A 20,599-nucleotide genomic window follows, 5' to 3' on the forward strand; every position below is an offset into this window, starting at 1 on the left:
AGCGGTGTGTTTGCCGTCACACTTTGACCGCCCTCTTTCCTGCATCAGCCTCTTCGCAGAAGCTGCTGCGCGTAAAGACCCAAGTGTGCGCAGAAACTTCAGCGCAGATACAAACCAGCTACACAACCATCCCTGGACGTACTAACACTAAAACTTATCAATACCTTTTCTGATCTATTGATCCACGAGAGATGCGCATCAACATGCGGGGGCCAACTCCTCCGGTGGCATCACTAGTTGAATCCACTGACTTGAACACGCTGCACTTTTTTCTTTTCTTTTTTTTTCTGAGATCAGGTAACACAAATTCATTTTCCACTCACTCGAGTGGAAAAGTCAGCGCCGAGGCGGCTGGATGAACATCTGCAGAAAGTATTATGGTGGAAGTTCAAAAGTGTTTCTAATTCAAAGGGATGTTTAATGACGCAGGGGACCTGTAAAATGTACCGGATTAGTGAGAATCTGTTGGGGGGGCGTGGGGGGATTGTACGTCATAGTGACGACACATATTGATGAGTCGGTTGTTCATTGTGAGGTCAAATGCAATTCCATGAAATACAAACTCAAGTTGCAGGAGGTCAATGGGTCTTTTAGTTGTTGTTTTTTATGTATGTCTTTGATCCAAATTGGATTTATATTGTTCTCTTTAATATGATGTGGTTTTTGTGTATTTTTGGCCTTTTTCTTTAGAAATCTGTTCCTTCGTAGCCTCAAATAAATGACAAGATGTTTTTTGTAGTTTGTTTGTTCACCCAAAATTCACACTTCACTAATGAAACTTCCGACTAAGAGTTGGGATTATTTTCAGAGTAATTAGTTCCTTTTTAGAGTACATTTTAATGAAGCGATTCGATCAAAATGCCTTCGTACTGCACGTCTGCAATGGCCATCTTCTGTTGAAGCCTCGACAAGAGGAATTTTCCTGGGAAAAATCCAACAAGTCTATATTTTAAGCTTGTTCTTAGCAGACGCTGCTAAGCTAGCAGCCCAAATCACTAAAAAATATACATATTTCTGAACCATTCCTCATGTCGATGGTTCAAGAAGGACGTTACAAACGAGCAGTATGGTGGTTTTTGGAGGTTTTTAGGTGTCTTTTTGGACGAAGATGAAGACGAAGAAAACTGAGCTCAGCTACATTAAAATGAACAAACAGTTTTGCCTATAACTCTAGAAAGGAACAGATTATTCTGAAAATGAAAATAATAAATGCAATTTAAAAAAAAAAACACCATATTAAAGGTAGTTATTTTTATGTTGCTAAGAAATAATAGCCCTCCCAACAGTAGGTGGGTGAAGGAGAGAGAATCGCTCTGGGGACCAAGAGTGTTAGGTGTGATTGACAGTTCATGGTGCTCAATTCCCTGTTGAAATCGTTTTTCATTGCCCTCGGCAAGTCAAGGATTATGTCCGGAAAATGGAATACATCCTCGCAGACTGAAAAAAAAGAGGTTTCAAGGAAAAGTAAAGTTTTAAAATTGTAATCTCAAGTGGTGTTAAAGTAGATACAAATGTGTTTCTCCCTTGTCTTTAACTCAAAATAATACATTGAAATTGTGCAATTTGACGTTGTGAACCTACAAACAGTCGCTAGTGTGGTTACTGCACTCGCGAATGTCGGTTGTGATCTTTACACTTAGATAAATAAAGTCGTTATTTCGGGACTTCCTCTCTCCCCCTAGGACACGTGGTTTGGTAAATTTGACAGTGAAGCGTTTGTCTTTCAACCGGCAAACTGCGCCATCTGCTGGCCAGTGGCGCAGTTTCTATTGGTTTCAGAAATATTTATGACACTGTGGTCATTTAAAAGACATTTATTCCAATGGATTAAACATTTCAAAACAAAATAGTTTCATATGTCAATATTGCTAAAAGAAAAATCTGCTGTTGAGTTTGACAATTTAGGTTTTTTTCAAGATATCTAAAATATATCTTTGATACCAGTGATCAAGAGTTATTTTGAAGAAAGTGATAAGAAGAAAACGTCACACAGCAATTCTTTCACACATTCTCTTTATTAGTAAATAATAAAAATGAACCCCCCAACCCCCTCATTATTTGAAAATATAAAACATACACATCATTTGAGCCCGGCTGTTATACAAGCCAGAAACCCTTTAAAGTAAATTTTACTTTATTTTCTTCCATATTATTGACGTCGTAAACACTCTTTTTGTTTGTTTGTTTTTCCTGATAATATCGGATCGTAAAATATTTTTTGGGGGGAAGTGTGTTAAGATTTAAACAGTCTAATCATTTGTGAAAGCCAACTTTTTCCAATTATTGATTACCTAACGAATGAACAGTGAGCAAATATTAACAGTGTGTGTGTGTGTATCTCCATTTTGAAGATATCTCAAGTATCTCAAATGTTTTTTGTTTTTTCTAAAGATAAGTCCATACACCTGTTGTTGTTTTTTACATAGTTATCTTGAATCAATGAGGTAAACTGTGATTCCAGACCAGGTAAGACATCAACATCATCATCAGTTGCTAAACATTCAGCACTGGAACATAAGACGGTTCTCTGCAACATGGGAATGGCTTTGATTGGTTGTTTTTATCTATTTAATATTCAAGTACGAGCCAACTGTACAACTGCATGCAACATACAAGCGGTCTTACAGTATGCGGAACTAACATCTAAATCCTTTATTCACTATCTGTTTGTCAAAGAATAAAACTGGAACATAACAAATCAATAAAAGATAAAGTGCATGCAGCTTGACCTGGTTCCAGCCATGCCAGCCCCACTAGAGGGGATGGAACGTCAAAAGGATAATGAAATCGTTGTCTGTGTTCATGTGCTGTCAGAGACTCTTGTTTTTCCAAAACGTAAAATAATCATTTGTCACGTCTTGCCCATTTCAATAGTGCTATCCGTCATCTGACACCAGGTTATATGAAGGAGTCGACATGTGGGAGAGCTCGCCAGTTTATCCTTTGACACAGAGACAAACACTAAAACTCTTGAGCATCTTCATTTTATATTTCCTAGTGATGAAGCTTTGTGAAACATTTTTCTTATTGGTGGCACTGTTAGCATTCAAATAGTTGCTCAAAGTGGAAATGAGAACAATGTTTCATGAAGCTTCATTGGTTCTTCGCAAATGTTTTACTGTGGAACGAAATTTAGAGAAATAAAATCCTGACACTTAAGAGAGAAGAAGATAACGGCGACTCATTTTTAAACCCACTCCCCTTCCGACGAGCACATGGACACATCGATTCATATTGTTTTGTTGACATTCACAGATTTCTTTTCTGTTTCTTTTTCTATTCAAAATAATTTATACTCCAAAAAGGGTCGTACAAAATAAACGCAAATAGATATTTCTTGTGCTTGTGTTTGGAAACCATGAAGGTGGGGAATGAATACAGAACCCTGTGAAACATAAACGTGAATGATTTGATCTTTATTTAATAAACATTTTTTTATCTTTTGTCATTTATTTTTTATTTTTTTACAGTGATGTTCCTTGCAGTGGTACAAAGAGACATCAACTGGTGGAACAAATATCGTTGACTCGACCCTTATTCTGAATTCATTAGGTAGGAAAACAGACTTTCTGAAATAAGGTGCCACATTCTGTAACAGAATGTATAATTATGTCAAAAAATATATATTTGTGTAGTAGTAGGAAGTGTCCTTTTAGACATTATCCATGACTCAAATAAACAATTGAGGGACAATGGGTTTAGAGGGACGTAACAAGGCTAAAGAAACTTCAAGAAGCATTGTTTTTTTAAGATCAGTAGAATACACTGTTGGCTTTAAATTTAAAAAGTTTATACAGCAAAGAATCTAGTGGACTCTGAAAATTATGACAATGCATCATGAAGCTTCTCAAGCCACTTACAGTATACTCAGGAGGAAAGAACGAGAACAGTAATAACCTATAAAAGGCACTAAAGTTTGATAGCGAATTAGGATTGATGGGCAGATTTGATTTGCCATGTAGAGCAAAAACTTGCTTTACTTGAGAAGAACCTCAAATTATATTTTTGTCACGATATTTGACATTTTATTATGAAAAAAAATAAGCAATTTGTTGTTAAACCATACGTAGTACATAATGTGGCACCGTATTTGAGTCACATTTTATTTTTACACATTTCAGTTGACATAATGCGCTGTCAGACATCTTTACAAAGACGACAAAGTTTTCCAGCAGTGAAAGAAAGGTGAAAAAGAATAAAGCAAACATCCCACCTGTATTACAGACACAGACTTTGTTAATCTTTTGTGGTCTCTCCATGCACACATCACACCGACAACATTAGCACTGAAGAAACATTGTGCCCTTACTAACAAAGGGGAACCAAAAAAGAAGGACAAAAGCCTCAGAGCGGTCATGATAAACATGTTGAAGCTCTTTCGACGGAGAACGGGACCAGTTAAGCGGCTCCGAGGGCGAGGCACCGGTAGAAGGCGCTGTGCATTGAGCTGGCCTGCTGGCCGAGCTCCTGGCAGTCAAGACGGTTCGGGTTCTGGACGAGGCCGCCACTTGCAAGTTCATACATTCCAACAATAACGTACAATTCTTCGCTGTTGTTGATTCAGCTCCTTCCTGCTTGACCCCGAGCTTGGGCAGCTCGGGCAAAACCATAAGATGTTTCTCTGATGAACGTGAGAAATCAGAACACGGCGCTTTATCCAAAAAAAAAGAACAACAACAACAGAAGTGATTGTCAGATCTCAACAAAGCTTTCCCCTTGTTCTGATTGTTGCCGTCGGCGCCACGTGGTCGTTTTTCTCTACAGAATGTTTCATGAGCAGTGTAGAGCTGTTGGTCCACTAGGATCGGACCCCGGGGGGTCCCGAGGAACTGTCCAGCGATGTCTGCGAGGCTCGTCGTGTTATGGAGGCGAGCGTCGGATCCACTAGTGACGAGGGCGGGAACAACTTATACCAACCGATAACTGTGCTTGACAAGTCTAGTTCTTCCAAGAGAATTTGTGCAACTCCCATGAAGCTTTTGTGGTCCATGCGACCATAGTCGCCCCATACGATCACCTGAGGACAAGATCCACATTTCAGCACTTTGACACTTCGTGATGGAAAACCTTTGATCTGCGTACCTGTAAGACTTTACCCTGTGGACTCTCCTCAAAAAGCAGTGCTTGCTGGTACAGTGGGTCAAGAGTTTTGCGCGCAATCTTTGTTTTCTTTTTGGCCACATAGGCTCCGTTATTAAGCAGGTAGACCTTGACATACGGAGCTACAGGTTCAAAAACATTTTTTAGTTGAAGAAGCGGATTAAAATAATAGAAGACATTTTTTTGTGTTTTTTTTTTTTTTACCAGGGAGGGACTTTGATCCAGGCTTTTGGACAAGCCCTCGCGCTCTAATGACTTCTACCTCCAGTTGGCCCTTTTTGTCCATCATCCCAATCTGGATGTCACCTGAACGTGGCGAGAGCACAATTTAAAAATCTGGAATCCTGATTAATGAAGCATGTTGCCGATCCTTTCAGAATATTCTCCGGACCAAAGGGGGTGTTTTTCTATTGCAAACAAGGGAAACAAAAAGAGAAATTCAAAGAGGCGACTTACCTATTGCAGGTGTCGCCAGAGTTTGCCGACCCACTAGTTGAGCTGGTCCCAGTCCATCGAGGAAGTCACTAAACTGACTGCTGGCTCCCAGATTCACGCTGGAGAAGATTAAACTGAGGGAAAGCAGGAGAAAAGCACCAAGTCAGTCTGTAAAACTGTTTGAATAAGTTACCTCTTCACTACACAGTGTGAAGTATTTTTTCTGTCATAAGGTCCAGACTTAAGAGAAAACACATGCGACTAAAAGTCAAAAGATTGTGATTTTGAAGTGTATTATGAGAAAATACTAACTTTCCCTCAGAGTTGCAGCTGTTCATGCTGCCATTGTTGGACTCTCTGCTGGGCTGTCGACTCATGTTCCTGGACATCTCTACTGCCATCCCGGTCTCTGTGCTCCTCTGGATGGGGGCCCCCTTCTCCTTCTTACTCTTGCCCTCTTTGGAAAGACAAAAATGACGATGGAGTTGGTCAGAGTTAATTCTCCGTTTTGTATAAGGAAATGTACTAAAACAAAACATCTTTAGAAAATCCTAAAACACTAGTACGTTTGAAATAATAAAAGAATAGTGTATTGATTATTTTATTGATGAATGCTCTCTAAAAGGACTACAACGGTTAGGATCATTAAACAGATTGAAAAAAAAGACTAAATTATAAAACAATAGAACTGCGACTTCACTGGTCTGGTTAATCTGGTTTAGTGAACTGGGACATCAATGACGCGACAATTATAAGATGCAAATATCTCAACATAAGAACATCATGAGAGACAAATATCTCAAGACACTGATATCTCGAGATCAAAAAAAATTACATTCATGTCTCCTCGGGGCCTTAATCCTGCTGATCAGCGTGTTAGTGTGAAGCAATTTTTCATGTACTCACAACAAAGTCGATAATTTCCACATTAAACTCCTTGGTGAAAACAAAACAAAAGGGGAACGCCCCCCCCTTAAAGGCAAACTAAAGTGAAAACCCAACTCTCCTGACTCACTTGCATATTTCAAATGTTGAAGTCTTCCTCTCCAAGATGCAGTAAGTTCCTCATCATGATCATGTTTTAAATGTATTATTTCATAAAGTTCCTGTCTGAAATCTGGGCAAATGAGAGGTTACGAGAGTCCATTATGACGTAATAATGGCTTCACTGCTGCTCCAACCAGCTGTAATCCCGCCCCACTTTGTTTATACAACGAGCCCCTCGGAGGTGGAGACTTCCTGGATTGATGACGCCCAGTCACAAATCTTGATACATCTCCAGAAAAACCAAGTGCTTTCAGTGGGAGAAGCACATTTTCTTAAGTAATCGTTCAATGAAAAGAGAGTTTTGTACGGACACATACTGATGATACAATAGAGGTCCAAGATTAACCCAGTAGTTGCCAAAGCATTGGCCCAACCTACCAGTGCCGCTGATCTGTGACGTACTGCGGCTGCGGCGGTTGCCGACGATGGCCACGACTCGTGCACTCAGACTGGAGCGTCTCTTCTTGCTGCCTCCGCCCACAGTGCCCAGGGCGGTGTCTGACTGGCTGCCATCGGTGCGCTCTTGGGAATAGATCTCGCCACTCACGCTGGAGCTCTTCATCATGTTGCGACCCACGGACGCCCTCATGTGACGACTAGAGGGAGTGAGAGAGAAATCACATGGAGCCAAGGGGTTTCACGAGTGAGGATTGTATAACTCTACCTTCAGTCAGTCACATAGTGAAGTTACTGACCATGACACATTACTCAGACCATTTTTTTAAATTTTCTATTAGTCGTTCTTTAAGTAGCATAAACAGATGACTATGACCTCTTCAACTGTTCATCGCTCTCAGACATTCTATCAGTCGAGGAGCAAAGCTGCTCAGGACCCGCCGGCGTCTCCCTGGGGTGTAGAGAAGCAGGCGAATGTCTGTCCCCTCAGAGGGAGTCAGTGTGACGACTGAAAGTCTGGAGACACTTCCCGTGTCGCCCATACTACTATCTACATGTTGGAGACTGACCGAGTGTCCGGGACGAGACAGAGAACTGAGGGGAAGAGGCAGGGTGGACTGAGGCCTCTCCGCTGCCCACTGATCGGGAGGGAGGGAGTTAGGTGCAGCAGATGAATTGGATGGAAGGGGTGGGTCCCGTTCTGGATGAAGGAGGGGGTCCAGACAGTCACAGCACAGGATGCATGCAAGGAGGGATCTAAGACATGCAGAGTTACACTTATCCACGGTTACTAACAAACCCATGTTTAGGTACAAACCAACAGGTGAAGCAAACTAGTGCAACACTCGAGAAATTACAAAGAAGAATCGAAATAGAAAGCCAAGGTTAAGGAAGGAGGAGACAACAGTTACTTCTACTCTTCCTGCCTTCTGACTCGAGTTAAGTTTGTTCACAGGGTGTTTATGAGGTGGGCGGAGCGGGTCTTTCAATGAATGGATGGTCAATTTGATTTTTTAAAATTATAAATACAGTAATTGACAAAAAATATCCGACCCACAATTTTTAGGAGGTAAATATTTTTTTAGCTAGTAGCTAAATAAAAATATAGACTATGTTCTAGGGTCTAATGAAAGTTAATGTTCTGAAAAGAACCCAGAGATGTTTTTTGTTTATTTGATAAATAGTCTTATTATATCTTTCCTGACTTTTTTTTTCTGTGAAGAACCCAGAAAGCGTAAAACAAACAATTAACTACGTTTAGGCCCCCTTGTGGTTAAACACTGGACTAAAGCAACAGTTTGTGTTCATGTCTTAACAAGAAGTAGCTGTCTCGCCTGCAGTTTATACAAAACTCTGCAGCGAGAATTCTGACCCGCTCTAGTAGATACCCGCTCCAATCCTGATATCTCTTCACTGACTCTTTCAGAATCAACTTAAAAATTCTGGTTCTTACTTTCAGATCTATTCATGGTCAGACCTTCCATCAGTGATCTGATCCAGCCTTACAGCCCCGCTCTGGCTCTGAGGTCTGTGGATCAGAATCTATTGATGGTTCCTGAACACGCTTTTGGCTTAAATATGACGGGAGGATTCAACACAGAACACTTGGGATATGGTGGTCTCTCTATCTCTGGTAATCCTACACTATTGTGCCTCAGGACCAGCGGCAGTTCGATGACCAACTTGAGTGAAGAGGTTTGATTTGATGTGCAGCTCCATGTTATAGCACATTTACCTTGGCTCACTGGTGTCACCAGTGACTGTGTGTCTCCTGCGCTGCAACTCCTGAGAAAAGCGTCTCTTCCCTGCGGCCCTCCTTCTTTCTTCCTCGCCGTTCACCCCCCATGAAATCCTCCTGCTGTCCCTCCTCTCTTCCTCTTCCTCTAAAGACTTAGATCTAAGTTTGTAACCCATTCAGTATATGGTTTATTTGTGGATAGAAGAATGTGAAAACGGAAGGGCAGTAGCATGCAACATGCACAGGAGAAAAGAAAAGAAATTGATTAGCATGCAAAAGATGATCATGCTTGTGAAAGGAAACAGTGATGCGGTGAACATCAGCGACTGACCTGAGTCGGCCGCCCGGTCGTTCGGACTGGATGGACATGTAACTCGCACTACTAAGACGTGAGGCACTGCTGGCACGGGAGATGGCCGACATGTCACTCATGTCACTATCTGATGACCTGGCGGACATGTTGTCGCTGCTCCTCCGCTGCTCTGCATACATCTATAAATATACACGTAAGCAAAGAGCGTTAAAAAAAGTTTGAAAAGTCACAGTCAAAAAACAGAAGAAAATGACCAAATACTTCAATAACAATCATGATAATAATAATAATAACATGCTATAAGTAGGTATATTATTAAGCTAAAATTTGTATTATGTAATCGGATAGAATAGCAATTTATGTTTTATTTGTACATGAAAAATAAAATAACTATCAACAAAATATGTACATATAATATAAAAGTATATAATTAAAGAAACAGATATTATAAAGTTTAAATTTGTATTATTTCATTAGATAGAATAGCAAATTAACATAAAAATAATAAAATCTAATCTACAAAATTTGTACATATGATATAAAAGTATATGAAAAATCCCGTGTCCAGCTCATAAAAAAGTTGTAGAATAGCTACAAAAGTATGATTTTCCAAACAATCGATAACAAAATTGGTTAAAAAAATCCACCTTTTTTGCAACAATTGTGTAGGAATGGGACTCTCACCTCTCGTTTGGTCTTGACGTCCATGTCAGGGTCTCGTGAGGAAGAAGGCCGGCAGGGATGTACTTTCATCTGCAGCTGTCTGGCTCGCTCTTCGACAGCAAGCGCTGCGAGAAATTAAACGTGAGACAGAGAACATGTAGTTCTTATCGTCCTAGAAAAGGTGACATGCTGAGTTTTCTAAATTTTGCCCATTTTGGAAACTGTTGGGATGGGAGATAAGCAATTATCCGGCAGCGTGTGGTGTTGCTGCATAAGTGTAACTTCTACAAGTTGCACAGAAGATGCGTCATCGTCATTGCTTCATATATGTAAGAAATAACGTAAATTTAGTTTGTTGTAAAAATGTGTAAAACGACCTTTCAAAACTAGACACTATCTGTTTAAAAATATATATATATTGGCTTTTGACATATCATGTCCTTGGACTCTTCTATACTCTCCTCTTTTCTGTCACTGTATCCCCCCTCACTCTTCTCTCCATCCATCTGTCTTCCCCCCATCCTTCCTCCCAGCCGGTCACAGCAGGAGGCCGTCAACAATGAGTCTGGTTCTGCTCAAGGTTTCTGCCTTCTAAAAGGAAGTTTTTCCTCGCCAAAGCCACACTGTGCTTTACTCATTATTGAGTTGCCGGATCGGTTTTTCCTTTCTCCACTATAACTTCTTATATATAACTATATATAACTTTGTTATCATAAGACACACAAAATAAAATTGAATTGAATTAAATGAAAAAAAATCCAGTTCTACTCGTATTGTTTCCACCTCTGTCCCTTAATTTATCTTAAACACTGGTCACCATATCACCATGAATAGCAATTGATCGAACAGAACCAACCTTGCTCTATGCTACTGCTTTTGGCAGGCAGTTGAGGTAGCTGTCGGACTCTTCGACCTGATGATGACGTCGCAGTCGGAGATGAAGGGTAGGCGTAAGGGTGAGCTCTGCGAGACAGGTGAAAAAAGACGTTCAAAAGAAAGAACAAGGATCAGGTGTCCACCTGGAACAAGGTAAAGTATAAAAGGGACTTGAAGGCTAAAGTAGTTTTAAAGTGAGTGTGCTTGTTTAAAAGGATCCCCGCCAACTATCTTTACATGACTTAGGAAGGAAAGACAGTCGGAAAGGGCTACAACAGATGTGGTTCAGAGGGAGGGAGCCAGGGTCGTGCACCTGTCTGGTTGTGGAGAGTTAGGACAGGACCCAGTCAATGTTGTTTGGCAAAAAGGCCTAAGTGGGCCTCCTCTTCCCCTACTTCCACGCAGGATAGACGTGGGCTGGATACGGCTTTCATTCGCAAATGACGGGAAGAAAAGAAGAAAGAAAGCTTTTTGAAATATGTATAGCTGTCGCTGATATAATCAGTTTTGTAGGGTGTTTTTTCTAAATCGTTGTTTTGTACTTTATTTTCTTTGTTTAAGATTGGATGGATGGATGGATTTGATAGATGCCTCCAACTTTTTTGTGAATAATGACAGACTGCATGGATACAGATGGATGGATAAATGGAAGGATAAATGGATAGATGGAGGAATGGATGGATTGTTGATCTTACCTATCACCTTCCAATACTCCTTTGCTTCCCCTGACACAGCTTTGACTGGACGAATTGTTGCACTGCCTATGTTGACAAATACATCCCAACGTGGAGAGAGAAAGAAAGAAAACAAATGTAATGATGAGGATGAAAAGTGGTCAAATTATGATGCACATGGGGCGGTAGATAATAGTTATGGATGCACTGAACAGGCCAAAAGTTTGGACACACCATTTCACTCCAAGTGTTTTCTTTATTTTCACAACTATATAGATTGTAGATTATCACTGAAGGTATCAAAACTATGAATGAACAACAAGGAATTATGTACTCGACCAACACATTTGAAGTAAGGGAGGGCAGAAATGTGGGCATTATTTTATGAGGAGAATCTATGTTTTCATGAAAGTATGAGTGTAAAAAAGGTGGTGTTTCCAGAGATGTGCCCTCTAGGTCTAGGATGGACAAAATGTAATTCCACTTCCAAAATACAAGAAAGCATGAATATGAGGTGCCTTTGACAGTGAGATGCATGGAGGACAATACATTGAGGGAAACACGGGGGGCACTAAAAGATTGTCGGTTATCGCTGACCTAAAAACAAACCTATATGTGTAGGTTATTCCTGAGTGATGACAGGGACTTTCTCCTGGCGCTAGGTAAAATATATATTTAATCATCAATTCATTTTTGAATGGAAGTAATGCAGGTATAATTTTATTATATGTTTTGTCTTTTTGTATTTATTTTACAAGGCCCTCAACTCTACTGCTCTCTTGACAGGTTAATGACAAAGGTTAATGGAAACAATCAGCAATTAGCGCCTCTGCAGCTTCTTCCTAAGCTTCCTAGTTCCAGTCCGTGGTGTCAGATCATACTTATTCCTTTACTTGAAAAGTTGACCTCTTAATTGTTCCTTAACTCTTGCATCATCTCCCAGGTGCCTTTAAGGTTTTCTAGTTTCTTAAGTGAGTGTGGTTTTGTCGTCTGCATGCTCTTAATTTCTCCCCCAGTGGTTTCTTTACTGTTGAAAGTTATTTATATTTTAATTTCTTCCCCTTGTCTGTTTAAGATAATTTCCTTGTTTTTGTTTGGTGAATTTCCTATATGTGCAGGAATGCACAGTTATCCTGATGTATCACAAAATAATAATAGTGAAAACTGCAAAGACTTAAATCGTTGGTTGTTAGTAAATAAAACTGCAAATAAAAAGTAACGCTAAGGGTGTACATTTTATCATCCATACCTTTCTCTGTCAGGAGAGTAAAAATTGCCAGGCCTCAGACAAGTGGTGCTGGCACTCCTCACTCTGTCCAGCACAGGTTGCAGGTCGCTGCATCGCCACAGGGTGACAGCAGAGAGCATGAAAAGGAGGGGGATGGGGAGATGGGAGGGGGTAACAAGAAATGTCAAGAAGATAACGTGAGAAAGGGAACAGTTACGAGTAGGAGGGGATTTGACAGAGAGAAAAGACAGAGACAAAAAGACAGAAGGAGAAAGAGGCTTAGACCTTGCAGAACGTGTTACAGCTCTCGTCAATTTTGCAGCTCTACAAATGGAGACCACTCAAATGCAAGGTTGCCATGGAAATCAGATCCTTGTTTTAACACGATGTGTTCATGTGAGAGAGAGAGAATGGATGAAAAGTGACTTGAACTACATTAACTCTGAAGTGCCGGCTTGTCATGTAAGTTAAAGTCACATGTGACAGATGGTTGGTTCAGGGCTCTTGCTTGACGAAGCATACAGCATTATAAAAGGGCTAAAGGGCTCACATGGATGAAGCTTTGACAATTTTTAGTGTTTGTTTAATGTTCTGTGTCAACCAGTAGATTAACAGAGCAACAAAGAATACCCTTTATATAGTCATATATTCAGGATATATTACAGATTGCCGTGTCTGTGTTTTATGTAACCCGGGGTACAAAACATAAATGTATTAAATAAAAATTTAAAAAAATGACAACAACTGTATTGTTCCGTCTGCACACCTGAAACACCTAAACTGTCTTTCTTTTTAAATAAAAAAATAGATTTTCTTAATCACAACTTTGAGAAGCCTCTGCTGGTCCGTTGCCAGACAAAGCATGTTGTCTAAACAAACAGTAAAAACTCAGTATTGGGCTGATGAAGCAGTCTACTCTTTCAAGCTCTGTAGATGCCACTGTTGGTTGTGAAAATAGATATATTTTTTAAATTGATAAGATAGAAAAATTGAGTTAAATAGTGTTTCAATATCAAATTAAAAAAATATTATTTGGCAAAAGGAATATAATTTTAAAGCACTCATTACAATATAATACATCATTGTAATAGTTAAATGACTGTTGCAGTTAACCTTGACCAATAATATCACAACATGGGTTTTACTGGCTGATCTCATGGTGGTATATTGGGGGTTAGGATGGGGGGGTCTTACCTATCTGTGACCTCATCTGTGAATCTGAGCACGCGGTGTGTGAGGATGCTACGAGGCATGTGATTGTCCCGCTCTTTGCTGGGGGATGAGTTGTTCTTTAGACATGCAGGAAGGGTGGAGCTGAACACCACAGATGTTGTGTGAGAAAAAACAAAGGAAAAGAAAAGAAAAACAAAATGACACAAACAAAAAAATTAAGGAAAAATCATGTGTTTGTTTGGTCCAGTTCACTAGCTGTTATTATTTTTTGGTCCCATTAAGAAAAAAGGTAGATTTTGCTTAAAGATTAATGTGATACGATTGGTCAATCACCAATAGGGTTGGGTTGTTATAAAGGGTTATGTGATGTGACCAGATTAATTAATTCAGAAACTAGGTGTGGCAAAGAACAAGCTGCTGTTCCAAACCAAAAAAAATTAAAAAGTAATGACGGCCTGATGAAGCTTCATGAAGCAGTGTCCTTTTTCACAGGTCTTTATATAACACGGTTTATTTTTAAATGGACAGAGGTTTCTAAAAAATGTTTCCCAAAACCATCTAGTGGGCTAAAATGAGGACAATGTTTTGTGATGTTTCATCGGCACATCAACGGAAAACTGGTTATAAATGTGTTTTCAGGAAAATTCTAGAAAATATCAGAAAGCAAATTGGCTAGCTTGTGAAATCAGTTCAGATTGTTGTCATCGATAATCTAAGACTTTAAAGAGACCATTCAGGACTCTAGAGACCAAGAAGATTTCGTTACGTTCACAGGGCTGTATCAGGGATGAAGAAAGAAGGAAAACTTAAAGGAAAGAAACATTATGACTGAGCAAATAAGCACGTCACCCAAATAAAACTGGACAAAGCATTCTGGGACACATTTGGAGCGGTTACAAGTCTTAACCAGCCTGGGGGAGCTGAGTACGGTCAGGAAAGGAACACAATACTTGTTTTTCCAAAACATGATTCTTACCTGTAAAGGTCTTTATGGATACCGTTAACTAACAGAGGCATTTTAGGGGGAAGTATGTTGTTGACTCTACATATGCCTCTGACCATGCAAAAAAATAAAAATAGAGAGGGAGTGACATCATAACATGAAAAGAAAGGCAATAAAACATTTTGATTTATATAATTTCCTAATTTTTTTTCTCTACGCACAAATAATTACACAGTTCCTTTTACAGCAAAGCAACATGACAGGCCTTTGTGTCGTGAAGATGTAGGTGAATGTAACTCAAGTTGAATAATGCTTTTCTTTCTATTTCATTTTCAGTTTACCTGTTTGTGTGCAGACACTCTGCACTCCCACCTCGGATGGACCGGTGCATCTCCAAGACCTCACTGCCAGTGCCATGACGATAGGTGAATGGATGGCGGGAGGGGGGGGAAAGAAAGAAGAGAATGGACACAAAAAACAATGGATTCATGAATGAGACAAACCGAGAAATCACAATTTGGACTCTTACAGAAGATCTTCAATTAGCACTAATTAGCAGAATTAGTTGTTCATGATACACATTGGTTTTTCTAAATATAAAAACATCTGTCAACCAAACTAACATAATGTTTATCTTTAGGTGTTTTTTGGCTCGCACCAGAGCCGTGGATTTTTTATTTTTTTATTTGACTTATCGTCCATAAACAAGGTTACCTGTCCTCAGAGTATTCATAATCCGAGTCGGCGGAGCGCTGGTGCTCCAAATGGCGGTCGTGGTAGTTGGAGGGTGAGGGCTGTCGATTGTGATGGATCTCATCAAGACTCCTGTGTAAAAAAAAACATGTTCATCAAGCTCAATAATTAGGGGCCCAATACATGTACCCTGTGGCACGCCAAATCTTAATTTAATCTACATATTTCTGTCTTGATGAGTCTCACCTCTGCATGGGCACATGTGCTGGCCTTGAGCGCGCCCGACAAGTATCCTCGCGATGAGGCGACACTGATCGGGATCTGTGCTGGATCCCTCGCTGCTCGGGCACGGCCAGAGTACTACCCCGTTCCCTCTCTCTGGAGTTACGCTCTGCATCTGAATATATGATAACACTTGCTAATAAACAACATTATAAACATTCAAACAATCTACTCCAATCCACTACAGTTGCCAGCTGTGGAACATTTCCAAGACACTTTAAAGAGAGTGTAACATGAGCTAGCTCAGTAGTGACTGTTTCTACAATGTCATCTGGACATCAAGAACATATGTTCAAGATGTTTTAGGGCACAGGGGTAGTCAAACTTAAAGTTGCTTATAAAGAAAATCATCAAAGAAGCGTGGTTTACTTCTAATAACTGTAATAACTCATGTCTATTCCATGTGACTAGTGCCCCTTTTCTACTGGTTAGGTGTTAGCCCTATTCTATTCAACTTGACACTATCTAATATGTGTTGTGTTGATCTGCGATCTGGTTCGAGTCGGCACCGCAAATGTGAGGTCGACCGACTGCCGGCGTCTGATTGGTCAGAGAGTGACGTCACTGTACCAGCCATTTAAAAAAAAACATTGTGAGAAAGATTAGTGTATGTCAATCCGAAAAAAAGGGATCTTGGGTCCGAGGACAAGGTCCCAAACCTTTTTGTCTGGTAAGTAAAGTTTCTATGTAAGTGCTATGTAAGGATGCCCTTCGTAGATAGCATGGTCGGTAGAAACACTAAAGAGTTTGGTGAGCCGAGTCGAGTAGGGCTTGAACTATGTAGTAGAAAGGGGCTCTAATAAAAACATGGAATGCCTAGAAGTCAGGTTTTTTTTCCAGTACAGAATGAAAAGGTACACGCCCTACCTGGCACCCTATCATTCTGGACGGTTTTGTTTTGTTTTAAAGAGAAGCCTGAACTTCCTGCTCACGTCACTCTAATGGGTAATTGACTGCAGGTTGTAAATGAAGCCAAAGCAGAAACAGTCAGAAAACCCAGTGGTTGTTCATCTACTCTCCCACATAATGTTGGTGAAGACTTCAGTGAGGAAAGCAAGACTAGAAACACATGCATGGAAGGGGAATGGTGATGTGGTGGATGAGCTTGTGTGTCGTCTACAATTTCACATGCACTCGGTGCACTTGTGTTTCTAAGGCCAGCAGAGGAAAGGAAAGACTGACTCAAGACTTGTCTCTTACTGATACATTATATAAATAATAAAATAAACACAGGTCGTTTGAGCTGAACAAAGTAGAGAGTCTGGCTGCAGTTGACCTTTTTGTACGAAGACAAGTATTGTAAATCTTTGTAGATTGTGAAACTTATTTTCATTTGTTATATTAATTTTAAAATACAATGCAAAGAATAGACCAAATAATTGATTAATATTCTCTCAACATAACATAGTAACAAGGATGTAATAACAAAAGTATGTATAAGTTGTTTTTTAAATCTAATACAGAATGACCGAGACCTAGGAAGGGTATGCTTTTTCATCTGGAGCCAGTTGAATTTTTATGGTGGTATTGTTTGAGGTGGCACCTAGGCGACTAGCATCAGCGTCATTAGCTCCACTAGCATTGTGCTAGTGTTTCGATTACATCATGTTTTACAGCGACTACTCAGGAGCTATCGATATTTATAAACACTGGTATGTGTTTGACACAATAGCAACCCACTTGTGGAGGTCTTCTCATACTATCAAACTTCACGGCTAACAAAGTGTTACAGGAATAAGTAATGACATGTTTTTAAAACAAAGCCAGACTTCAGTAAAGTAGTTTGACTATTATATAGGCAGAAAGATAAAATAATTGATCCAGTGCTGGACGCCTAATTGGCGACTACAAGATAATGCTTAGCAACCATGCCCCCCACCCACCTTTAGTCACTACCATCAAACCATCATCAAACTCTGCATCAATGATGCGATGAGATCCTGCGCTCACAGAAACACACACATACACACGAGGTTTAGGCGCTCAGAGAGACAAAGAGGAGAAAGTTAGCAAGCACACACTCAAACATCCTATTAACCAAAATAATAATATATCGTCTCCAAACGCCCAGAGGAACATACTCTGTAGTTTCTTGCTGGGACTGTCTCCGTGGACGTGTCTGCGAGGGAGGTACGGTGACGGCTGGGGAAGAGGGATGGAGGACGCATCATGTGTCTGGAGTTTATACCAGTGAGGGACGTCGTCCAGCAGAGCGGTCTCCAGCTCGATGAGGATCTAGAAATCAAGAAAGAAGTTACGGTCTTGCGCTCATCGAGTGGGTGAATCTAACTTTATAAATGCAAATCTCTTTGTTTTTCCATCAATGAAAGAAAGAATGAAGCTCATTCAAGAGCACACGTACATACAGTATAAACATGAATAAAAATCCACCATTATTTAAGATTATTGAATCCAACAGGGATATTTATATAAACATATCATAAAATATGAATCAGATCAGTTGTAAACACAACATTTTCTTATTTTTTGTGTAGGCAGTATAGAATAGAATAATGAAATAACAAAGCTGCAGAAAAACCTCAACTACGGAGTTAGTAATAATTTATAATATAATAATTTGGTAAAACTGATTTCCACATGTCAGTTAATCTGGTGTGATACGATCTTAGTTACAGCATTACGTACATTAAAATACTGGCTGCCATCTACCACACTTTCTAAGCTTTCTTGTGTTTCGTCATTTGTTTTATCTTAAACTATGATAGAAAACAATTTGATGTTTACAATTAAACATTTCCATTCAATGCAGGTAAAAATGTTTAAGTACACACAATTTATATGTTAATTATAAACAAAAGAATTGTATTGTAATGTTTATTGATGGACTAATGAAGCTTCATGAAGCATTGCTGTCATTCTCCATCTACCATTAGTCTATTTCTATACTGGGAGCCTGCCCAATATTTAACATGTCTGTGTAACATGTAAGCCTTTCTGGTACGAATGACATTGAAATATAGACATTGTTAAAAAAGTTTTCAAACAATTTGAGGCTTCGATACAAGATGAAGATGAAAACTTGAGCTCCGGTCGCTACATTAAAATGAACACACATGTTTGTCTATAACTCTAAAAAGGAACTTGAAGGAAATTCGAATTTTAAGAATCACTCGATTGATATGAGTGGAAAAGGAATTTGTTTGGTGAAGAAGAATGAACACAATTATTGAGATAAATTTAGCCTCACATTTCGAAGCATTTTAAAAATTTTGAAGCCAACAGCGCCATCTACTGAGCTCTGAAAATGATGACAATGCTTCATGAAGCTTCATAAGCCCATCAATACCAACAGGATTGAGTTGACGTGTCTTTTACCTCGCCCATGAATTCACTTTCCTCCTCCTGGACTCTGGGCTGGTCCCACACTGTGATCTCCAGCATACGTTCTCGGAAGTCCCGGCGGTGAACGTGTGAATAGATAAAGGTCTGGTTCCACTTGGGCTCAGCACTCTTCTTCACTGTTTTTGTCCGTCGTTTGCTCTTGTCACTAGAGAAGGGAACATAAAGCACCCGAGTCATGTGTGTCCTACGAAATGTATCTTCAATATGACGTAGACAATATCAACAAACCTTCTGTCAGGGAGAAAGTACATTTTGACGTAAGGGTTCCGAGGTCGTCCATCAGGTCGGGTTGGCAGATCTATGGCTTGAAGGACGTTGACGATCAACTGATGACCTACTTTGTCGTACCACAGCTTCACCTGGACCAGTTGAATAAGCATTAGATACAGAAAGACCATCTCGATGAGTTCCTCCACCACGTGTACTCACAGAGAGCTGACCAGGAAGTATAAGAGGCATCTCTCTTATTGTCCCTGGGCTTGTTGGGGACATCACAGAAATGGATGGACGGTCCATTTTTTGTGACTCGAACGAGCTTGAGCCAGCTACATGACAAAGAACTGACTAAGTAACAGTTCACTTCTTCAGCGATGATTAACATGACAATAATGATACTAACTTGATTCCAAGGGAGGGTGGGAGGACTCAGGAATCCTTGGTATGTCTCTGGATATAAAAACAAGATATATTTTATATCTCAGTAGGTAAAGAAACTTACTTCGTACTTGACTAATTATCGCATTGCAGAATAAACATATTACATTTCAGAGATTCTTCTTTTTTTTCCATTCGTGTTCGTTTTGTTGTCAATGTGTCAGTATTTTATTTATTTGAGATTGTATGAAATAAAGTCTCTAAATAAAAACATTTTCAGTATGATATTGGTCCTGGGCCTTTTTCAGGCACATCATTCAGTGATGACAACGTTGATCTTACCCAATAGGCCTTGAAACAATGAGCTCCACTTGAGGTGCAGCCTTAGATTCCAGAATTATATTGTACACTTCTTTCTTTGTGGCTCCAGGTAACGACTTGCCATTCCACTGAAGCACCTCATCACCTTGAGCAGAGATTGTTACGTTAATATCTAGCTAAAGAACAAACAAATCACAGGCTGTTTTTATTCATTACATGCTTATTTTGTTTTTTTCAGTCAATAAAATATGTCCTACACCTTTGAATGCACCATAGCAATTCCTATGTTGTTGAGTGCAACAGACTCACAATGTCTCTGTTTTAATTGAGGTAAATCATTTTGTTAAAAGGCAACTAATATGTTGATTTAAGTGTGTCTAAAATAGATGTTGGACTCTATTTTATCATCAGTTTGTGTTTGTACAAAATTATCTTAAGCCAAGCCCACTTAACACACTTTGTTTTCCTAGAGATTAAATTGTGTTTACTATAACCATGCCCACTAGGCTATGATTGTTAAAGCATTGAGGTTTTTCACCTCGTGTCATCAATCCCAGAAGTCTCCTCCTCCAAGGGACTCCTTGTATAAACAAAGCGGGGCGTGATTACAGCTGGCTGGAGGAGGAGTGAAGCCGTTATTACGTCATAATGGACTCGTAACCCCTTGTTCGCCCACATTTTGGACAGGGGTAAAGCCAAGCTTTGTCATGAGAATATTTTGTCACATTATTGTTCACAACTGGGGCTTGCGGGAGAGTTA

General features: G+C 39.8%; 1 protein-coding gene across 3 annotated transcripts in view; it reads right to left on the minus strand.

Moving 5' to 3' along the window:
- Positions 1–2,063: 2,063 nt before the first annotated feature.
- The window catches only part of rims1b (regulating synaptic membrane exocytosis 1b), a 47,787-nt gene continuing 29,251 nt past the window's right edge, over positions 2,064–20,599 (minus strand). For all 3 annotated transcript variants that reach the window (XM_087800470.1, XM_087800462.1, XM_087800480.1), the window contains 25 exons: positions 19,861–19,984; positions 19,544–19,590; positions 19,354–19,469; positions 19,153–19,283; positions 18,898–19,069; positions 17,643–17,796; positions 17,445–17,501; positions 15,526–15,676; positions 15,301–15,411; positions 14,928–14,990; positions 14,620–14,697; positions 13,665–13,784; positions 12,492–12,578; positions 11,264–11,329; positions 10,882–10,995; positions 10,549–10,655; positions 9,714–9,817; positions 9,048–9,208; positions 8,714–8,875; positions 6,961–7,178; positions 5,848–5,992; positions 5,557–5,669; positions 5,305–5,406; positions 5,083–5,222; positions 2,064–5,017 (listed from right to left, as the gene is read on the minus strand). In XM_087800470.1, coding sequence (XP_087656596.1) covers positions 4,799–5,017; positions 5,083–5,222; positions 5,305–5,406; positions 5,557–5,669; positions 5,848–5,992; positions 6,961–7,178; positions 8,714–8,875; positions 9,048–9,208; positions 9,714–9,817; positions 10,549–10,655; positions 10,882–10,995; positions 11,264–11,329; positions 12,492–12,578; positions 13,665–13,784; positions 14,620–14,697; positions 14,928–14,990; positions 15,301–15,411; positions 15,526–15,676; positions 17,445–17,501; positions 17,643–17,796; positions 18,898–19,069; positions 19,153–19,283; positions 19,354–19,469; positions 19,544–19,590; positions 19,861–19,984 — 3,062 coding nt within the window. In that variant the 3' untranslated portion in view covers positions 2,064–4,798. The remainder of the gene's footprint in view (positions 5,018–5,082; positions 5,223–5,304; positions 5,407–5,556; positions 5,670–5,847; positions 5,993–6,960; positions 7,179–8,713; positions 8,876–9,047; positions 9,209–9,713; positions 9,818–10,548; positions 10,656–10,881; positions 10,996–11,263; positions 11,330–12,491; positions 12,579–13,664; positions 13,785–14,619; positions 14,698–14,927; positions 14,991–15,300; positions 15,412–15,525; positions 15,677–17,444; positions 17,502–17,642; positions 17,797–18,897; positions 19,070–19,152; positions 19,284–19,353; positions 19,470–19,543; positions 19,591–19,860; positions 19,985–20,599) is intronic.

The sequence above is a fragment of the Callionymus lyra genome, chromosome 1, assembly GCF_982586985.1.
Source record: "Callionymus lyra chromosome 1, fCalLyr1.hap1.1, whole genome shotgun sequence".
In the NCBI taxonomy this organism is placed as follows: domain Eukaryota; kingdom Metazoa; phylum Chordata; class Actinopteri; order Syngnathiformes; family Callionymidae; genus Callionymus; species Callionymus lyra.